At 39.6% G+C, this 21,193-nt stretch overlaps 2 protein-coding genes across 6 annotated transcripts in view; one reads left to right on the top strand and one right to left on the bottom strand.

Moving 5' to 3' along the window:
* nalcn (sodium leak channel, non-selective) overlaps positions 1-14,548 on the bottom strand; it is a 62,669-nt gene extending 48,121 nt beyond the window's left edge. For 2 of the 4 annotated variants that reach the window (XM_044016826.1, XM_044016834.1), the window contains exons 1-10: positions 14,447-14,548; positions 8,706-8,846; positions 8,397-8,579; positions 6,719-6,802; positions 6,476-6,615; positions 6,261-6,389; positions 5,082-5,233; positions 3,908-4,050; positions 3,669-3,773; positions 1,394-1,480 (exon numbers count right to left, since the gene is read on the bottom strand). In XM_044016826.1, coding sequence (XP_043872761.1) covers positions 1,394-1,480; positions 3,669-3,773; positions 3,908-4,050; positions 5,082-5,233; positions 6,261-6,389; positions 6,476-6,615; positions 6,719-6,802; positions 8,397-8,579; positions 8,706-8,846; positions 14,447-14,494 — 1,212 coding nt within the window. In that variant the 5' untranslated portion in view covers positions 14,495-14,548. Of the gene's footprint in view, positions 1-1,393; positions 1,481-3,668; positions 3,774-3,907; positions 4,051-5,081; positions 5,234-6,260; positions 6,390-6,475; positions 6,616-6,718; positions 6,803-8,396; positions 8,580-8,705; positions 8,847-9,553; positions 9,616-9,843; positions 10,102-14,446 lie in introns of those variants that run through there. The other 2 variants (XM_044016827.1, XM_044016828.1) reach the window with 2 other exon arrangements.
* Positions 14,549-15,673: 1,125 nt separating this feature from the next.
* Positions 15,674-21,193, top strand: part of itgbl1 (integrin, beta-like 1) — a 33,277-nt gene continuing 27,757 nt past the window's right edge. Inside the window, exons 1-2 of one of the 2 annotated variants that reach the window (XM_044016029.1) lie at positions 15,674-15,982; positions 18,472-18,674. In XM_044016029.1, coding sequence (XP_043871964.1) covers positions 15,891-15,982; positions 18,472-18,674 — 295 coding nt within the window. In that variant the 5' untranslated portion in view covers positions 15,674-15,890. The remainder of the gene's footprint in view (positions 15,983-18,471; positions 18,675-21,193) is intronic. The other variant, XM_044016022.1, reaches the window with a different exon arrangement.

The following is a 21,193-nucleotide window of genomic DNA, read 5'->3' as shown; positions in this document are numbered from 1 at the left end:
CTGGTATAAGGGAATGAGGCAGAAGGAGGGAGAATGGGGCTCAGAGGGAAGTCAGCCATGTTTATCCCTCTGGTTACCCCTCAATCTAAATCTTTCTTCTCACTGATGATGAAGCTCTGGGAGACATGCCGCTTTCATGGGAATACTTCATATTTCACTTCTCCTTCACCCCATCTCTCCATTTTTCATGTGCTCTCTCTTCCTCGCTCTGTTTGTGAGTTTCTCTTTCGAAGCTCATCCTTAGAATAGCATTTCCTTCATGAGAGTTTGTTGACAGCTCTCTCTCATAGCTGTAGACTCGCTCACAGCTAGAGTCCAGCCTTTCACACCACCACACTATCAACAGTGGGCCAGCTGTAAGCAATGCCTGCTGCTTTCAGCTTATCTTTAAAGCCCAACCGTTTGGATCACAATGACCACAAGGCAACAGTGGGGTCCATCGTGTAGATGTCATTTAAAATGCATCCATCACTGGGGCAACATCATTAGTGCACCTCTATACATCAAACACGAGCCTCCCCTCATTTAAAATCCCATCACTCGGTCGTCTGTCACAGCCATTGAAGAGAAGACAAATGATGAAACAATGAGGTGATACTGTGTGCACATGGGGCATTTGTTAAATGATGTAGTTTACAGATTCTCTAATATTGCAGTGCATTTTAGCATCAACAGACATTTCAATCAAAATGGAACAAGTCATGTACAAAGCTGTTTTTGTGAGGACCCTTTGGCTTATCCTCACAATATCAAAGGGCTTTTTGAGGGTGAAGACTTGGTTTTACACTTAAGCCCAATTTACACTCCATGTACTGACACGTTTTATCAGTGTTAAATGATTGGACAGATAAATGGGGTGATCGACACTTCCCTTTCATGCCGCCTATAAACTTGTCATGCGCTGGACCAAAAAAATGTCTTTGTGTTGCTCTTCTTTCATTATTATCCAATTATCCTCTCAGTTGAAGAAAGTTTAAAAAATCATCTTGAATTAACTCACCATCATCAATTAAAAAAGAAAGAAAAAATACCAGAAATATAGATTAAAAATAAACAAGCTGACAGAAGGATAAACCAGTCAGGGTGTTACAGTGTAATGTAGAGAGCCGGGTGAAGAATAATGTGTGAAGACAACTGAAAACTTAGAATGCATAGCAGAACTCGTGGGAAAACTATTTAGAAAAGTGTTGAGGAACATGGTATAAATTAGGCCTTAGATTTATGTATTGCATTACATTTTACTAGGGTTAGGGTTGGGGTTAGGCCTTTATGTTATGGTTATTGCAGTCATATGGGCTAATGAATGCAAAAAAAAAACAGATTGGTTGGTGAAAGAAAGAGAGAAAGAAAGAGACTTAACACCAACAGCATAATAATAATGTAGTGTGTTTACCTGGAGGCAAGCAGGCGCTCGGCCATGTGGTTTGTTGACATCCACAGCTACGAGCTGCCATCCCCCAGCAGCGTCTTCATGGAACATCTGTGACACAAGGACAGTACATGAGGGGCACAGAGACAAAAAAAGAAAACGTATTGGATCTGACTCAAACACACACATCCACCCTCTGGCAGCATCATCATGAAACATTTGGGGCCACAAAAAAGCCAAAGGCATCATATACAAAAATTCATACCCACACAAAAATGGCAGAAGAATTGCTAAATACACTGCGTACACCTAAGGGCCTAACACTAGAAATATGAAACAAACCAAGATCACAGCAGAGACATTCAAACTCACAAGACAGCTGGTTCATTTGTGAATATTAACCATTCTTCTAAGACATAAATGTAGTCATTAGTAAGCATTAATGAGTTGCAAAATATAATGTCATTCACTACAAAATAAACTAAGTGAACTTGATAGAGGATTTACAAAGCCATTGAAGTTCGCAGTGGGCACAATCAAGTGACAACAGTACAGTGTACAGCTGAAGCTGACAGGAATTATTTTCGTATTCAGGTATTTAGCCGTAAACTAACATGACCTGCCGATGGCACTAAATGAAGTATCAACGGCAAATGACATGAATGTAGAAACCAAGAATAATTACAATCTATTTAACAGCTTTAAATGAAAGTACAATGTCAGCCTCACGCTAGTGCTCCTTGAATAAAAGTCAGGAGATCACCCACAGCATTAGGACTCATCCTCTCAGAATGAGGTTTGACCTGCTGGCAGGGTTAGACAATACCAGTCAGTAGAGAATCGTGGATGAAGTCTGCCACTACAAACGAAGCATTCATAAATTCACAGAATAGCCAATACGTGTATAATAAGTGCCAATAAGTGAACTTTTGGGTGAATGACTCAGTAGAAGCCACAGACTGGATTTTAATTATTTTAAATGACTGTCCTTTTATGTTCACTTGGAACATCTACGTTCACATGGGAATTTAAATCACTGCACCATTAATTGGCTGTGAAATGTACATCCAGTGCACCCGAGAGAGCCAAATGAACTTCGAAGGCCCCTGCTTGCTTTTTATACGCAGACATTTTTCAACCACTCTGCCTCTTTAGTTATTCTACTCTTTTACTTGACACCTTTTCTGCCCCTTTGATGCACTTTTTTGTCTTACACCTGTCACATCAGTGTCACATTCTATCAAATCTAAGCCGAGAACATGGCCCTCTATGCTCAGCTTTAATTCTGCGTTTTAATATGACATGACAAAGGGAATAATATCTACGGCCTGAATGTCAAACACACAGGGGTTGATTCATTTAAAATCCAAACAGGCAAACGAAAGTAGATCTCAATGTAGTTCATCTTCACTTTCAGACCGTAATTATAAATCTGCTAATCAAAAAAGGGAAGAAAAAGCCTGATCTAATGAAACCAAAGTGACTTTTAATCCATTGCCATTTTATCAGCATCACTTAACAGCCTAATCTCTACTAAAAGCCTCAATAATCAAGAGGCGACACAGCAAAGTCAAGGAATAGGAACTGTGGCATGGGTTGTGTCTCTCAAGGCTACCTTGTACCAGCCTCCCCCTCTGGGGAACACAAAGTAGGCAACATATTGTTTCAGCTTCAGTGACTGACAGTTAAGTGTTACACCACAGCTAATTAGTTTTTACCTCCAAGATAAAGATTGGGGCATGACAATGTCTATTACAATTAATTTTGATAAGAGCATGAAAGGCCTTTTGTTTTCAAGGTCATAGCTGTATATGCATGAAAGAGGTGCAAGCCTGTTTTCCACGATGACACTAATAATAGTTTTATTGCACTCACCAACCACTGTATTACACTGACCAAAATATCTATTCAGTCAATCACATGGCAGCAGTTTAGTGCACCGAGGCATGTAGACATGGACAAGATGACCTGCTTAAGTTCAAACTGGGCATCAGAAGAAGAAGAATGAAAGAATGAAGGTAAAAAAAAAAGCCTGGTTGAAGGCTTGAGGCCAAAGTAAATTATCTGACCATGTTGGAACTCACAACACATTGAAGCAGATGGGCTACAGCAACAGAAGCCCACGCCCAGTGCTTCACATTATTAGATGTCCTACGCATTGGTGTACATTAAGTGTACCCGATAAAATGTATATTTTAAATACTGAAGGTATAACATTAATTATTATTATTTTTGAAGTTGTAAATGTGACATTCGGTGGCTCTATCTTTGGCCTCAGCTCTGAGACTGATTGTTGTACCTGTGTTGTAGCAGTAGAGGTTGTACTGCTCCTTGACCCCCACATCTGCTGAAACTGAACTCTGATTTCAGCAAACGTCTCAATGATCACTGCTATGAACACATTCTGAGAAAGAAAAAGAGAAAGTGAGAGAGGATTATGTCAATTGGCCAAGTCCTTCTGTTGTTAAACTACCCCAGGTGCCATAACATAGGAGCTCAAAGTAATGAAAAGTGCAGAGGAGAGGGATTGGCTCTAACCTTTACAAGCCATGCCAGGAAGAAAATGAGAGTTATAAAGTAGAAGTAGGAGCGCCAGCGAGGGAAACTGTCGATGGCTCTATACATGAGGAACACCCAGCCTTCCTGTGATGCAGCCTCATATACAGTGAATATACTTGTACCTAAACAAAGAGAGAAATAACAAAAGGAGACATGTGAAATCAGACGCACACCAAAGCTCGCTATTGTAAAAACTGCCACTATTTGACATCACCACCAATTAGAGACTACAAACACTTTATGCAGAGCTTCTTTTAAGCTCAAACAAAATGTACATTGTGAAAATATGAGAAATGCAGAACGTCAGCCGGTCCCTCCTCTATAATAACAGGACTCTGAATTTTAACTGCTTGGCAGGTCATTAATCTGATCAACTGTTCTTTATTGCATGTCTTTGTCACTGTCACCAGCAAATGTATCCAGATCAAGCTAATAAATGGAGTTGGCTGAGCTACAAAATTGAACTTTAGGCTTTTTTGTGGTTGACATACTCTTTGCAAATGAACTGAGAGTACATTTAACATCCAGCCAATGATTATTTCATTAGAAGCAACAATTTTCATATTTATTTATGCTGACTGTTTCCCATTTGAAAGACTGACAGATTAGTGGTTCTTTTTCTCTGCATACATAAAGCTCCTGATTGCATTCGACCACTTTCAGCTGACAACAATTCAGTATATACTATATCTAACAATAAAACACATCATGTAGTTGTTGAACCTTATAATCATGTTTTGAGTTGGAGCATGTGGGTTACAGAGCAAGTTTTTTTGGGGGGATCAGCATGTTACGTCCGGTTTGATTCATTCCCATACATGAGATTGTTTATATAAACAGAGAGGAGACTTCTCTATAATATACTTTAAAGTATGGAGATGAGAGCATTTAACCCACACATTTTGGGCTGCATATACTTGGGCCATATTCCAGTGCGTAATGACTTAATGAATTACTGCTTTTTTTTAAGCTCCAAGTCTCCTTCATGGCTATCTATCTATTATGTGCACTGGCACTGTGCACTGACACTGGATTAGAGCAGCAGTGCGAGACTCAATGTACAGCACATCGCTTTAATTCTACAAGTCTGCATGAAGTGAACATTTTAAAACTGTAAAACTGCATGTATGTTTCTGTACGTTGTAGTTTATACCTAGCTCGTTGAAGCCACTATAACCAAGCTCCTGTCGGCTGAGGCCCAGCTCTTCGAGGTCCATGCATTTGAACCCATAAGGACACTGGTAACCTTCTCCATCGGGAGAGCAATGGGTATCTGGGATTGCCAAGTTGTTCCACGACACATTACTGACCAAAGAAAAGAAGCATTATAATGTTATGTCAAATGACACTAATGGAAACAATATACACAGTAACACACATAAAAATGAAAACATAGGTTGTGTAGGATAGAGATAACTTTAGTATCGCAGCCAATGTGACGTTTCTAGGTTACATAATCCATAGACGTGCTGCTCTGTCTCTTTTCTCTGTCTCCCTGCCTTTTAGCCACAGGTGTTATTCCAGGATCTGCTTGATCTCACTAATGAAAATGAATGCCTTCAGATTGCCTGCCCAGACATTCATTTAAATTGTTTATTAAGGGGAACAGGATCAGAAGGGATAATTTATTGCTCTTTCACAAAGGCCAATCAGAGGCATAGTAGTGAATCTCAATAATGCTAATTATACTGGGCTCAATAACACCAGTGTGTCTTATCAAATAATTCACTTTTCTTGATGCCGGAGGTAAATTAATCATCAAATGAGATCCCAAATCTCCAGTATGAAAGTGACTTTAATATATGGGTGAGTCAAAGACATTAGTGATATTCATGATTGTTTCTGAACAAAAAAATGAATGAATTAATTTAAATCTAAGTTCCTACAATTTGCTCAATGACAAACACACAAGACTGTAATGTCACGTTGAGAAATGTAAAAAGAAATGCAACTTGTTTGCATGAATCTATGCACATTATTCACATTCTTGTGGATTAGACAGTAATGAGGTCAATTGCAAATATCATGACATGCCTACTTTGTTCACAAATTTTAAATAGTTCCTGTCTCTCCTTCTGGTTTTCGCAATTCCCACAAAAACCGAGTGTGAAAAGATAGTGAGCTTTGACTTTGTGTCAAGGGCATACAGCAGACAGAGATTTACCACATCAATTCCTAACTGAAATGCAATATTTCTAAAATAACATAGCTAACACAGCTCAGTAAAGAAGCTTCAAATGACTGCATTTCAACAATGATGAAGATCTAATGAGAAAAAACTACAGAAAGGCAATGTTGTACTTCAATACTGAAAGAAATGAAGAAATGGTACTTTTTCTGTGTATCATTGGTAACACAGTGATGGTTGAACGTTCCAAACATCTGAACACCCAAAATTCCATAGAGCAGAAGAAAAAACAGCAGGAAGATGGATACACTCCAGATCTGTTCCCCAGATCGCCTGCAAAGAAGAGTGGCCAGAAACGTTAAGTCAAATGCCATATTTTCATGTAAAAACTGTACATAAGAAGAACCACAATATTGTACTTGAGAATGTTGGTGATGCGGGAGCGAGGAAGTTCGAAGCGGAAGTAGATCCTGAAGGCCCGGATCATAATCAGCGCCCGGGGGATTCTCAACATACCCCATGGCGACATCTGATCTACAAGCTCTGCTATTTCAAACACCTAAAACAAGAGAAACAGATGATCACACCAGCTACAGCAATAAATCGTTTTGTGTCAAGCTGCACAAAAAGTTGCAGGAAAAAATAATAATGGTGCATTATACCTGCAGCACCAGGGACACCCAGATAAAAAATACCATGAATCCGTCAAACATACACCAGCGATCTTTCACATACGAGTTATCCCCCTGTGGAGAGGACACACTTGCAGTGAGAAACAGAGGGGCGTAAAAGAGCCAGGAGAGAAGGAAAAATGAACACAAGTGAAAACAAAGAAAGCTTATGTATTCCACCGAGTACAAAACATCCTTCAGGCTTTTCATGCTAGTCTTGGCAGTTCTGAAATTGCACATAATAAGTGTCAGCCGTAATCTTCCAAAAAATTGGACAGAAAAAAGCTTTTATTGCGATAGAAAGTGTTTGTGTTAAAAAAAATAATCACACCCCAATATTCAAAGAACAACACCAAATGTTTCCAACAGGATAAAAACACACTATTAAGCCGCTGACATGTGAACAACCCATCATAAGGTCAGCAAAAATGGGAATGCTTAATTACAACTGTCAGAGAGAGAGAGAAGGGTTCTGAAGGGGAGGAAAGGCTGCAAATAGGAATATGTGTTCTGAAACCCTCAACAGATAAGGACCATGTTTGATTACACACTGATGAGAACAAAAGCATGCAATTACCTCAGCACACCATGTGGAATGTGTGCTTTGCATAGACACTTTAAATAACTAGCCAGAAAATACAACTTCCAGGTGCCAATCAAAGTTATTGACATAGTGGATATAGCCACTCTGGAACACTTTGAAATGCAAATGACCTAAAACTTTGACATGTGTAATTTGGCGAGGATGCAGTTTTACCTAACTTTCATGGGAAAACAAGCAATCTGCTTTTTTCGAGAACTAAGCAAAACTAAAAGAGAATGACGATTAAATGTTTCAGTTTTTATGTTTTTTTTCTTGCACTGTTGATTCTAATTCTGTGTCCTCCAGTGCCTCCCTGCTTGTTATCCTTGATTTGCCAATTAAGCTGTCCACAGTTTTTATGGTAGTAATTATGGGCCTTTCATCTGCCAGCTGTCTGTTCTTGGATGCTTCTAGAGAATGCTATCCTTCTACCTCAAATTTGAATTGTGTTTATTCATTGGAATTTGCGGCTCAATACAACCACTGACATTGAATTTGAAGTGGAGTCTGGAGTGGAACAAAAAGGCCACAGTTGTGAATATTATCGACTTAGAATACAGCCCAGCATATGGTCAATATGGCCTTTACTATTTCAGTGATAATAACCAGCAATGTTACAAATTGACCCCATTGTCTCTCCGTTCGGCTTGCCTCTATTACCATCTACCTCCATTGTCGTAAGCTGATGTGCATGTAAACTTCAAGGGTGTTCTATGAATGTTGTGTGTGAAAGCTTCGTCAGTGGCCCACTCCATTTTGGCAATGACAGTCTTAGCTAAAACAGTTCAGTACTTCATGTCCTCTGTGTATAATTTTATTTTGAAAACGTAAATCTAACAGACACTAAAATATGACAAAAAAAACAATACGCATCAAATTTTCCCATCAAAGCACAAAACAGCTGAAACCATTTACTCACTGAAAATCATCATGTCTTTTAAATGTGTCTTTTGTTCCAGCTCATCCAAACATCATTTCTGTTCCCTACTGAGCTCTAACTTTTTATTATATTGTTAGATATACTAAAAACGTTTATAACCGCATCATTTTTCGTCATGTGCTGCATGTGACTACGTCAGTAGCTACCTTGATGATTCCTCTGATGTGCATCTTGGCGATCATCTCGGCTGTGTAGAGGAACATGAGCAGTGTGTCCAGGGTGAATGTCACATACTGCAGTGGGGGGTAATGCTCGAATGTCTTGGGGGTGTTCATGCACACGGATATGACACTGATGATGGCACAGGCTCGCAGCAGAGAGTGCACCCACTGCAAGAAGGGGGCAAAAGATGAAAGAATAACACATTCTGCCATGACGTTTTGGTTTTATTATCTCCATCGATGACATAGATGGAACAGAGATGATAACGCAGGATTTTATTTCGATAAACTCACTGGTTTGTTGATCCAGAAGATATCGGCACTGTCTGCCAGGGTCTCATCCGGCCCAAAGTCGGTCATGGGTTGGGCCTCGACCCGTGAGCTCTGTTTCCTCTTTAGCATGCTGGGGCTTGCCGTGCTATACAGAGAATGAATCTGACAGAGAGAAAGGCAGACCACACTGTGACCAAAGCTAAATGAGGTACAGTGGAACACTGGCAGCATCCAAGTCTGGGCAGTGGCAGTACCACTTTTGTCCAATCATTGGGACTATAGACCAAATATGTTAATTTAATAGCCTATATGATTGCATCCATGAATTGTCATGTTTGGCCACATTAACATACTTCTACAAGTGAAGAACTGTACAAAGACTGGTTTTAATATTATGTAAATAGGTATTAAATAAGCTGGGTGTCAATAATGGCTTCTTAGTGTAATTACAGGTAGCTTTAAGCTGAAGTATACTGTGTAAAGTAAGCTACCCTGACTTGAATTGCCAGAACAGAGGTGTTTACTTTGAAATAAAACATGTGCTGCATTGTTGAATGGCCACCGTGATACACAACGTAGCACACATGGAACACAGGACGAGTGTATTCACATTGGAACAGCTCCAGTGACTTACCATTCAAAAAGATCCCACATGATCTTTACCATACTGAACACCAAGGCACCAGCAGATTAAGCTGTGTAACCTACTGTACAGTGTGAGTTGGGACACTAGGGCGTGAGTGTCCCTGTTTGTGTGGGTGTGATTGTGTGTATATGTTTATGCAAGAAAAGAAAACTGACTGTACAGGCCGTTTCAACTTAAGAACACAAGAAAAATGACACTCTGAATGGAGACAAAGCGCACATACCAAAGGGAAAAGTAAAGCTGAAATTGCTCCAGCACTGCACATAACATGCGATCAGGCATACCCTGTAAATAACACACAACAGTTAGTCAACATTATGGCTTATATGGTGTACAGTACACTACCCACATCTACAGTACGCTCATAGAGACAGGAATGCCCACCACGTCTGACATCAAGGCATATATGCAACACACTCTGAGTGAGTGAGGGAGTGAGTCAGTGAGTGATTGGCTGAGGTGTCGTGGAAAAAGAAGAAGATGGGGTGGAGTGAGCAGGGCCAAAGGACTCACTGTGAGACTCCTCATTGGTGCGTTCATCCCCAGGTCACAGAGGGGTGGAGAGACCAACCAGAGAGAGATGCAAAAAGGAGAATTTCCTAAAGGCCTGGAAGTCCTGCGGCAGCGGTCAGTGAATGGTAGCAGTCATAAGAACAATAACAAAAGGTGAGCGATATTCACAAGTGCTGCGAAGGACAGCGTCAGAATACAGTATAAAATATCTATGCAATTGATACGGTCTACCCAACTTAGCTTCAATAATACATAGACATATTCTATGGATCTTGAAAAAAAATTATGAGTTTATTTGAAAAAAGCTTTCTTCCACAAAAAAATACCCTTGTAATGTTGACTTTTCACAAATACAGTATATCAGACCATCAATGAGAATTTTAAATGAAAACCGCTTAAGTAAGATTTCTTACCCAGAACATTAAATAAATAATAAATATTTCTGTGAGAATATTTAAATGTCATTTCTCAGTAAACACCACAAGCTAAATTTAATTTATCTCCATTAAATTGGAACAGCGGTAGACACAGCTATGACTACCTGCATGGCTGGACCAGAACATTGGGGATAGCACTTTTTTAGCAAGATAGAAAAAATGACGATGAATAATAAATCTAAAGATGCCGCTGCTCATTTTAATAACATTAGCACAAACACCAACGCAAGTATGAAAGATGTTGGTAATCTGATTTGCATCAGCATTGATGAAATGTGCTCAATACCATATAGTGAAACTCAATGAACGTGTAGAAAAGACATCTGCAAGAATAGTCCTTGTTGACAACAGACACCCTTAATGTGCTCATATGTTCACTACATTCCTTTGTCTTGTGATATCAAATAGAATAAATTCAAGGGGCACAGTGACTTGCACTCTTCTGTTTCGAGGTGTCATTTAAAGATATTCTTAAAAGCAAAAACCTTTTTCACTTTTTCACTCCACCAAAAGTTGTTCACCTTTTAAGAGTGAAAAGTGATCATGACGATGCAGATGGAACAATACCGCTGTATCACCCTTGTTGCTTTTTATGCTCCTACCAAGAAAAGAAACTGTCCATCCCATAAAACCTATGTAGTTAGAAGCAATTTCCCCATGTAATTGCTACACTTAACATATGCAGATGGAGACTTGAGGAAGAGTGAAAACAAAATTGCAGGGTCTAAGTGCTATTATGTGGGTGTATAGGTGGCAAAGACCGTAATTACGTTCCCATTTGGAAAAAGGACATGTTCCTCATGGGCAAGATGTGATCACTGGGCAGATTAATTGTAACTGTGAGTATGTGTTGAAGGCTATAAACTTTCTTTGCTTAAGTTTTAATCTTGAAGAAAGATATTTGGTCGTGTCTTGATTACAGCTGACAAAAAAGTTTGGTAGCTATGGGGAAAACATTTATACAATTCTTTAAAGAATTTAAATCTTTTTATTAAAATTAGTGATAGATAGCTCCATACGACAACAGCTATCACAGATCCAGAGTGTCTGGTCAGAGACAAGGGTCTCTCAGTGGTCTGCAGGTAAATCTGAGTATCCCACAAAACTTTATCCAGTCAAGAGTAAGAACACAACCAGTTAGAGAATATCAATGTCTTCATGAGGTGATGTGGAGAGGAGGAGGAGATGAATCCTTACAGACAGCAGCAATGAACAGGAAGTTAATCAAAAGTTAGTCACAAAGCCAACAAATCTGACAACAGCTCCAGTGCGTAATGTCTGTTACCAAAACACTCTACTGGCCTACCAGTGGTCACCAACCTTTTTGAGACCGAGAGCTACCTGCAGGGTAGATAATAATATGGAGGGCCTACCATATTAACATTTTATGCAATTTACCATTTAAATTATGAATATCATGCATTCAATTGCATACACATTAATTCCAGTTCTTACTCCTAACGATTATCACAGTTTTTATATTTCAATGATATTTTACTCAGTGATCATATGGATACATGCAAGTGAGGTGAAGTGAAGTGAGCCACATTGGTGACCCCTGGCCTAGGTGATCCCACACCTCCCCCTCCCCTTTGTAGGGCTGAATGATTCTGAATAAATATCTAATTGTGATTATTTTGACAAGAATGACAAATGCAATATGATTCACGATACCATTTTCAATCAAAAAACATATTTGAAATGATTACTGTGTGCTATTTGTGCAGATCTGTGAGAAACAAAGATGCTCTCGTCAGTCTGTAGAATAAGACATGTAGAGATCAAGACAATAGTTAATCACATTTTGGCTTTAACAAATATTGTGCCTCCTGCGATTTGAAAATTGCAGTAGGCGATATTGCAATTTTCGATAAAATTTCAATGAACTGCTCAGCCCTACCCCTTCGCTATCACTACCCAGTTGTTAGAAGTGTTTATCGCCTCAAACTGCTGAATAACTATGTTATTTAGCATTAGAATCCACTTCTAAAACCTCTCGTGGGTGCTTCTTCACAATTTCAGCCATATTCAACTGGTTGCAGCCATCTTGTTTGACTTGTTTCAGTCAGTCATAGGAGTGAACAAATTGGGAAAAAATAACCCATTGTAATTTTTTTCTGACAGATATTGTCATTGCGATTTGATATGGATCAACATGTAACAGATATCAATTGTTGTATTTCCATTTCCATAGAAAATCGAACAATGAAGAAAAGAAAAATCAAACTGCAGCCTTTCCAATTTGCTAATTGCATTGTTTGCCATTTTGATTTGAAATTTGATTTGATTATTAATTGCTACGCCCCAGGTCGGTCATTATGTACAACAAATCACTTCCTCTGTGAAACACAGCAATGTCGCAGAGTGGCACCACAACAGAACACAGCTATTCTGAGAGAGACAGAAAAAAAAAAAGATCAACATTGTGCTAGCTCATTTAGCAATGGTTTGAATGTAAGGGATATTCATTTCTATTTCAAATGTACACAGGACAGCTTTGATTCTCCACTATAGGCTAGGGTGAGATTTAGGTATTCATGCAAACTGGCCTGACCTGACCACTCATCTCCAGCAGTTTTACAGAGCTTTTTTTTGGATATTTCTGTGTGATTTAGTTTGGCTTTACAGTCCACAAATGAGGCAGCAGCAGGCTGATCATTTAGCGGCATTTAGCAGCTAATGATCCAAACAGCTAAATATTTCCTTAGGGACATGGTGGAGACCTATACAGAACTATAATAAGAGACTAGCTGATGTTGCAAAATACTGTATGTTTGAAGAGTAAATAAGCAAATAATTACATATAAGCTTAGCATATAAATTAAGCAAGGAAATATATGTTTGGTTGATTATTTATTCATTATAACAATGCTTCTTGGCAATAAATCTTATACCATTGGAAAGCCTGTTTATTTCCCTTTTAAATGGTGCCACATTTATAAGGAAAATGCATTGTGGGTTGAGCAGCATAGTTGAGTATGTGGTTTGCACCCATGACAAACTTGGCAAATCTTCTCTGCCAATACCAAACAGCTTATTATGCTATTGACTCTAGTGTGGCATCTCCCTCACTGGAAAAATAAGGCTCGTCATCATTGGAGGCAATCTCAATGCAGAGAGATATTGAGATGAGATTCTGCAACCAGTGGCAATCCCATATCTCCACAGTGTGGGACCGAACTCTATGCTCCAAGAGGACAACGCTCGTCCCCACAAAGTGGGGATTATCAGAGACTACCTCCAGAATTTGGATGCAAAGGATGGAATGGCCTGCTGTCCTGCAGTCCTGACCAACCATCAACCCATCAGATAGAGTGTATTGCCATTCAAATTTGTGATTGTTTCAATATCATCCAGTCATGATAATGACTTTCCTCACATTTCACTCAAACCCCAGTGTGATAACCAACAAATGTGTATGATCATGAATGGATAATGTTGGAATGTTTTCTGACAATATGAGATTTTATTATTATACCAACACTGCAGAGGGATTTTCACATTTGCATTGTCAAGATGTAAGATTTAAATCAATGTCATTTTCTTTCAAAAGAAAAAAAAGAAAAAACAATACCAGAAGCAAAGGAGCAGCTTAGATACTTAAAGGCCCCACAGCTGACCCACTGTGGTGTGACCCACTGTGGTGTGTGGTATGACCCACTGTGGCCTCGCAGGTTTCAGTGGGAAAATCCCAAAACATTTATGAGGAACTACATGATCACCCACGTCAACATCACACAACTGGCCAAACTGGATGTTAATATTAATCATATATTAATCTATAAACATTAATGGTGCTTCATGACGGAGGCAAGGTTACTATGGAAACGAGAGCTAGGCCGCCTTATTAGCTTAAAAACAAGCGAAACACGGGATGCAAACATGATTCTTGGCCAGTATAAGGTCCAAAGCTCAGCTGACGTGTTACGTGACAACCTGTCACCGTGGTTAGTGGCAGATACACGACAATATATCATCCAGGCCTACTCCGCTGGATGATAATCTCTCCACTTCCTGGAAAACCAACATGCTAGCGCGCAGCTGCACCGAGCATCGGTCGCATCCTTTTAGCACAACCGCCGTTTGTTCAATGACACACACGCACACGCACACACACACACACGACAAGTGTAGCGGCGAAAAAGAAGACACGCTGAATCACTTACGAGACGAGGGTTTCCTTTATTTGCTGCGTCTCGTCCTGTCCATGACATCAGCTGTTTTCCGGCTATGTTGTGGTCGTGAGGGAGAGTGCGGGAGCGCGCAGAACATCCACACAGCACCACCAGCAGCTCGTGCAACGGAGGCGCGCAGCCGTCTCCATGGCAACATTTCAAGTTGCTGCATGATCTGACTGGGTTTCCTGTTGTGATGATGAATTGTAGGAGCTCAGCTATAAACACATAGTATTGCAATAATAATTGTTAAAAATGTGATATTCTGCTTTTAAAATCTGCTTTAATGTTAGGTTTATGTATGAACTACAGTAAATGAAATGAAACTGCATATATTTTATCACTATTGTTTCTTTGCTAAAGCAGGAAAACTCAGGGCCACAGCTGGCAATGTTTGGGGTTTTTTTAATTGTTTTTTGCTTTTGTTGTTCTGCTAAAGAAAATCTAAACATGAAGACTGCATGCTACAGTTTTCGTTCCCTTACAGTAACAGTGACACTTTCCATGAATGTCTGGCTGAAGTGTTCATAAATTATTGATTTGAGTACAGTGCTGTCAGGTCAGCTTAGGGCAGTGAAGAGCCTCTTCGGGATTAAAGGTACACCTTCCACACAAGCTTGTCCCTCCAGCTCAAATGATTCTGTGCCCCCAAAGTAACAGAAAGACAATAGATGAACCTTTATTATAGAAAGGAAATTACCAGGTTAAGTTAAAGCCTAGTATGCTGAACAGTGTGTGTGAGATGAAAACAGTGGCACATTAACCCCATACAAAACAAACAGACAGAACATACATGTCACCACTGATTTACTTTTGTAAATCACGTTTTTGTGAGTACAGTGTAATGAGACTACATCTGCAATTTGACAACATATGTAATTGTGTTTACAGCACACACAGCCAGGATTGATTCACAAATACTGTATGTTAATAATAGTATGTCCGCAGCCATTGATTCAGAATGGGATTCTGTCCCAACTGTGGCACGTCATGACATATCTTCAAGATGTATAAGTGCAAGCATTGATTAAGATTTCACTCATTATTGACCACATCATGAGGCCCATGCAAACTAGAATACAGCGCCATAGAGCGATTGTGTGGAGAGTGAAGTGGAAAAAGGGAAAAAAGAAACAATCTGCTTCTAATTACATCTCAAACTGGTGACTAAACTTTTCATTCTGGCAGTTTTCCCCACTCCAGCTCCTGCCCAGGACTGTGTCTGAGAGTCAAGACTAATCAAAGGCACTTGTACGGAGAGGACTGTTGGCCTCTGAAGGGACTGAGCCAGTTCAGGCCAGCCTGCTGCTCTTTCTCTCCTACTCTCCTTTTCTTTTCCCTCTCACTCCGTGCTCCTGTCCTGTCAGTTTAGGGAGAGAAAGCTTGGGGAAATTCCTTTAAGCTACTTTACTTCAGGTCTCTGTGGGATTTAAACATGCACACTGAGGTTTTTGTGCAGTCCATGTTAGTGCCCGTGTTTCTGATTCTGCTCTCTACTGTGGAGGACACTTTGTTACAATCAGTGAGGTGAGTTTCCACACAGCTTTGTTGTTTCTTATGTATTAGGCAGTCTGGAGAATACGGGGGAAGGGGGAGGCGCAGAGTTTTGCTGACAAAGACAACATTTAAAGAGCGCAATATGGAAAAGTTCAAGAATGCCTACAGTTTAAACTTGCATTTGTTGTGCAGTGTCTTTACACCTTTGCCAAATGTCACAATGCTACATACCAAGTACTAAGGTAACAGCTTATGATTCAAAGTGGCATAGCACTTTTTGAAACTTAAGAACATTCATTTTCATTAGAAGGACACATAGTTGACAATAAACTTAAGTTACACAATTTTTTGTGGTCATGAGTTTGGTGAAAAGAAACTGACAGACTGAATTAAAAATAAGAAAGAAAACCAAAAAAGTTTTTGGCTTTTTTTTTTCTCTAAACTCCATTAACTAACCTACACATGCTATGAAATCGTAGATCAGTCATGAAGGTTGCAGCTTTGTCCATGTAATACTCAAGCCCAGACAACATCACAATATAAGTTATCTTTTATGGATAAAAGCCAAACCTATTATGAATTAAGTTTAGTTTGTCATACATGTTTGTGTTAACAGGTCAACAAAACTAAGCTAAGCCAAAACACCAATTTAAACGTTAAAAAAGTGGATATGACACAGTATATGAAAGGTCGAGAACACTGAATAGGAACAATACAACAACAATGAATCTGAGTTAACCCTTTAACACCACAGCATATCACTGACGACATGTTTGCATGAATGCACTTTGAAAGCTGTGAAAGCCGAGAAGTTGCCCGTCAAAGCCAAAATGTGCTTATTACGGTAATTTCACTCGCACTGTTTCAGGGAAGAACACCTGCACATAGTTTTATTTTTGTTGCGTGTATTTGCATTGGGGGACAAATGTTATTGTAAATATGTTTTAAACTGTTCCAATTTCAAATTTAACACGCAGAGGAAACCTTTTTGTTTTTCTTCAATTTAAATTGTTAAAACAGTATTTTAACACATAGTAAATTGTAAATAACTGGCAGATGCTGGAAATATTCTGGAAAAATGGGCAGAAACGCTCAGTTACAGAACAAATTCTCATCCTTTTATGGTTAAAATAAGCAAATGTGTCAAAGTAACTCACAGGAAGAAGAAACTGCTAATGTACTTTACCATGGCCAGTGACATCAACAAACCTGTCACAATAGTTTGAGGCACATAATTCGACTTTCTGAGAAAAGTGAATCATATGCATGAAACTTCCTGTATGAACCAGATAACAAAAAGAAACACACACAGATGTTATTTAGCATACACATTTAGACTGTTCTGGTGCAGCCATTATGTTTTCCGAAGATAGCAGCAGCCAATTTGAAACAAGCTGTAAAAAGAGATGGCTGTGCAGGTATCTCAACAGCAGGTGCAGGAAACTTGTACTTTCCGATGTGATCAGCGTCTGGTATTTAATCAGACAATCAACACTTTCTGCTTTCTCTGTTAAACCTAGAGAAAAGCTGCTGTTAGACGGACAGTGAAGCCGGAAAATGGGGAGATTAGCACCATCAGTGTCTTCCTTGGCATGCATCTTCTGGATTACATAACCCGTCATTACAAAGTCCCATGTGGCTGAGGCTGAATCATCCTGCACACCAGACAATGCTAGCACCAGCAGCAGCAGCACAAGCTAATAGCTAACGTAGCCTTTTTCATTTCCCTTATTGAATATCAGGAGACAGCAGTGTAAAATACAACAGAACAGAGACAAGGTTGTGTTTGGCTGCAGAAAGTCTTGCTAGCACATCTGTCTGTCCTGGAAGAGGAAGAACCTCCTCTGTTGTTCCCCCTGATGTTACTTAGTTGTCCTTTAACTGAAATGATGGTCTTAGGGCAGATTATGACAAATAGTGATAAAAAAAATAAATAAATTTCGATTTGATTTGGTCAATAGATCAATGGGTTATTGGATAAAGGAGTTCAGTCAGACTAAAGAAGGTCAAGACTTTCATGGATGAAGCCAGTGTGAAATGGAACTTACTAACCTCCCGATGACTCATAGAACACAATTGTACAGGGTATTTCATTTTAATGGAATTGTCACAAACTCTTTATGTGTTGATAGCTTGAAATGTCTGAAATCTGGAAAACTGGACAGATGGCCAATATCAGTATAAGGCAAGAAAAGAATGTCTGACAGCGTCCAAATAAAACAAATCTCTCAGAGCGAGTTAGAGGAGCAGAAACTATCCTGAGTTATGCTCCACCAAATGTGAAGCTGAGCAGTCTGATAATGCCCACTGTATAGTCATTTCTTTTTCCTTTAAATGTGTTCTTTCAAACGTTTTGTATAAATGAAGACTCTGCTGCCAGATCTGAGGGAAAATACTTTGGCTCAGATGTGATGTATTTTGTAGTTTTAAGAGTCACAGGTGGTACTGCACATGGTCTTTGACCTCACAATTTTATAAAAGCTGCAGAACAACTGACCCGTCCCTCTCTTTCTCCCCAGGCAGATAGGGGGTGTGTGTAAACTGTCCACAGAGTCATCCCTGCGCCGCTGCCGCACACCCGATGGAAAGATTTGCAGTGGGAGGGGCAAATGTGAATGTGGTATCTGCATCTGCACAGCCACAGATCCAGGGAAGTTCTTTGGGCCTCGCTGCGAGTGCCACGATTGGGTCTGTGCTTCACATGATGGCAACATTTGCAACGGTGTGTATAATGATATTCTGGATGTATTTATCCACAACATAGCTGAATGATTCGGTGCTATATAAGGAGACAAATATGTCAGAAGAACCTTTCCTCTTCTTTTATTGGCATTCTGTTTGATGAAATCTCCTTTTCTCCCATGTGACTCTGCAGTTGTGTACAGACACATACCTCTGCATATTTTAAACTACTTGGGTTCAACTGTGGGTGAAGGGTCAGTAAGTGAAGTAGCACATTTCTTTTCTGTGGACTTATGTAAGAGAGGCTTGGCAAATGGACACTTCAGCTGTGTGATTCTGTTATAGCCAGGTGCTGGAAGAAATGGAAAGCTCAAGCCAGAAAAACGTCAACCTCATCCCATTCATTTGATGTTATTTTAAAGAAAGAAACAGATATTTAACAGATGCAAAGGATAATCAGTTTTTTGGTTCCACTGCTTTATGGTGTCTTTGAAAAGCCATATCACCACAGCAGTGCTTCAAAAGACTTTTATTGGAACAAGACGAGTGGTTGAATAAAATATGTTACAGATGCCTTAGTTTATACTGGAATTTTAAGACATTTACTGGGAGTATCATGTGTTAGCCATGAGCTAACATAACACCTTATTACCAAGCTGGAGATTTTATTAGAAGTAAGATGGTATTACCACCTATATATTAAAAAAATATTATGATACTATTACCATGCTAAGGTGCTTGGTTGTTATACAAAAGCTGATTGAGCAGGCTGGATTCAATCAGATAAGCTAATATACAATATAGGTAAAAGAGCTGCTAATTTATTGTGCACACCTGTCTAAAACTAATGTACAGTGTTGTTTTTATGCATCCTGGAAGCTGTGGAAAAGGGTTGATCCCTGTATGTTGATGTAAGGAAGGAAAATCCTCCCCTTTGTGTCCTGTGTAGTTACTGGACTATGAGTGTCAAGGTTTAATGGAGTTACGTGCGCACTCAGGACAGGTGTAATGGAGATGTGTGTGTGCTTATGTGATGTGAGAGTGCACGTGAGGGGTAGTGATTTATTTGGGCAGACAAGTTTGCTGCTGTGAGGAGCTCATTATGGTCCAGCAGTCTGGAGTGAGAAGGCCCTGCCTCAGCCTGATAATGGGGTTTCACTCACTGGTACACACTCTGCAAATGGATCCGAGATGCATCACAAGAAGAATGGGTTTTCACACCCCGACACTCACATTCCTGTACAGCTATCTTAGTGAGGACACATATCCTATTCTTAGTCTAATTCTAGCCCTAACCCTAAAACAGAGTCTTAACCCTGGAAAGGCGCTTAAAAGTTGTGAGGACACGCAAACAGTCCTCACTCTCCCAAAATGTCTTTGTTATACATATAAGCACACACACACACAAACGCAGTTATCTGGCATATTCACAAAATTCACATTTGAATTCACAAGTCGCCACATACTTTCACAGTCATATTCCCATGTGCATATAGGGTCCAACTGTTATACTCAAAGCATATTGAAAAGAACACCCCCCCATTGCTCAATGGTCCATGGAGCATGCCCATTCTGCCGTCTGAAATCGGCAGCCAATTTCTCTCCCTGCGGCTTCCTTATCTCTGCCTCTCACAACCACTGATAAGATCTGATAGATTTTTCCTCCTCGGGGATAAACTGTATGATTTTTCTTTCCAAAAACATTAGCTTTCCTGGCATTCAGTTATTCTTTTAACTTGGATGGCATTCATCTGACAAAAAACGGTATATTCCAGTTCTTCTTGTTTAGAGCAAGTCAAGCAGGACAAAGTGGCTGCTTGACTTGAAGGCAGTAGTTTCATTATGAATAGCCTAAATTATGGAATGAAATGTTGTTGTCTTGTCCTCTCAAAATAAGTGTAGATAAAATATTATAATAATATAATTGTGTTTTATGGAACTGTGGTGTTCTCACAGCTACGGATCTGTTTCTATTTGTGGTGATTTTTCATGGTCTTTCCTTTTGGTGAATGGGTTTCTTATGTGTCCAATCAATTCACATGCAAATAATCGAAACTGGAAACACTGTATATACAGAAAATAGAAACTGCCCAATCCAGGCAGGGATGGCGGCATTAAAGGAGCATGTGGGCGTAGTTCATATATAACATATTCCTGTTTAGAGGAGACCGAAAAGTCACAGGGCGCATCCATGTGCAGTGCATTTTCTATCACACATCTGTCATACCCATTCATACACTGGCTGGTGCAGCCATCAGGAGCAACTTGTGGTTAAGTGTTTTGCCCAAGGACACTTAGGCGTGTAGACTAGTGGAGCCGAGTATGAAAACGTCTATTTGAAAGATGACCCCACTCTGATCCATGGCACCTATAGCGTGCCAGCAAATTTTCTTGTCTGCATTTTTGATCCTGCAAATATAACCTTGTCAAAATTATGGATTTCCATTCCTTATGCAATTCGCACAGGAACATATTTGTCGTCACAATCAACCATTTCTGTTGAATAGGAATGTGATTTTGTACGACGTACACAAAACACTGATGCAGCCTGTCAGTCAC

The sequence above is a fragment of the Solea senegalensis genome, linkage group LG2, assembly GCF_019176455.1.
Source record: "Solea senegalensis isolate Sse05_10M linkage group LG2, IFAPA_SoseM_1, whole genome shotgun sequence".
Lineage (NCBI taxonomy): Eukaryota > Metazoa > Chordata > Actinopteri > Pleuronectiformes > Soleidae > Solea > Solea senegalensis.
Note: the sequence above shows the minus strand (reverse complement) of the source record. Positions and strands in the feature narration are given on the sequence as shown.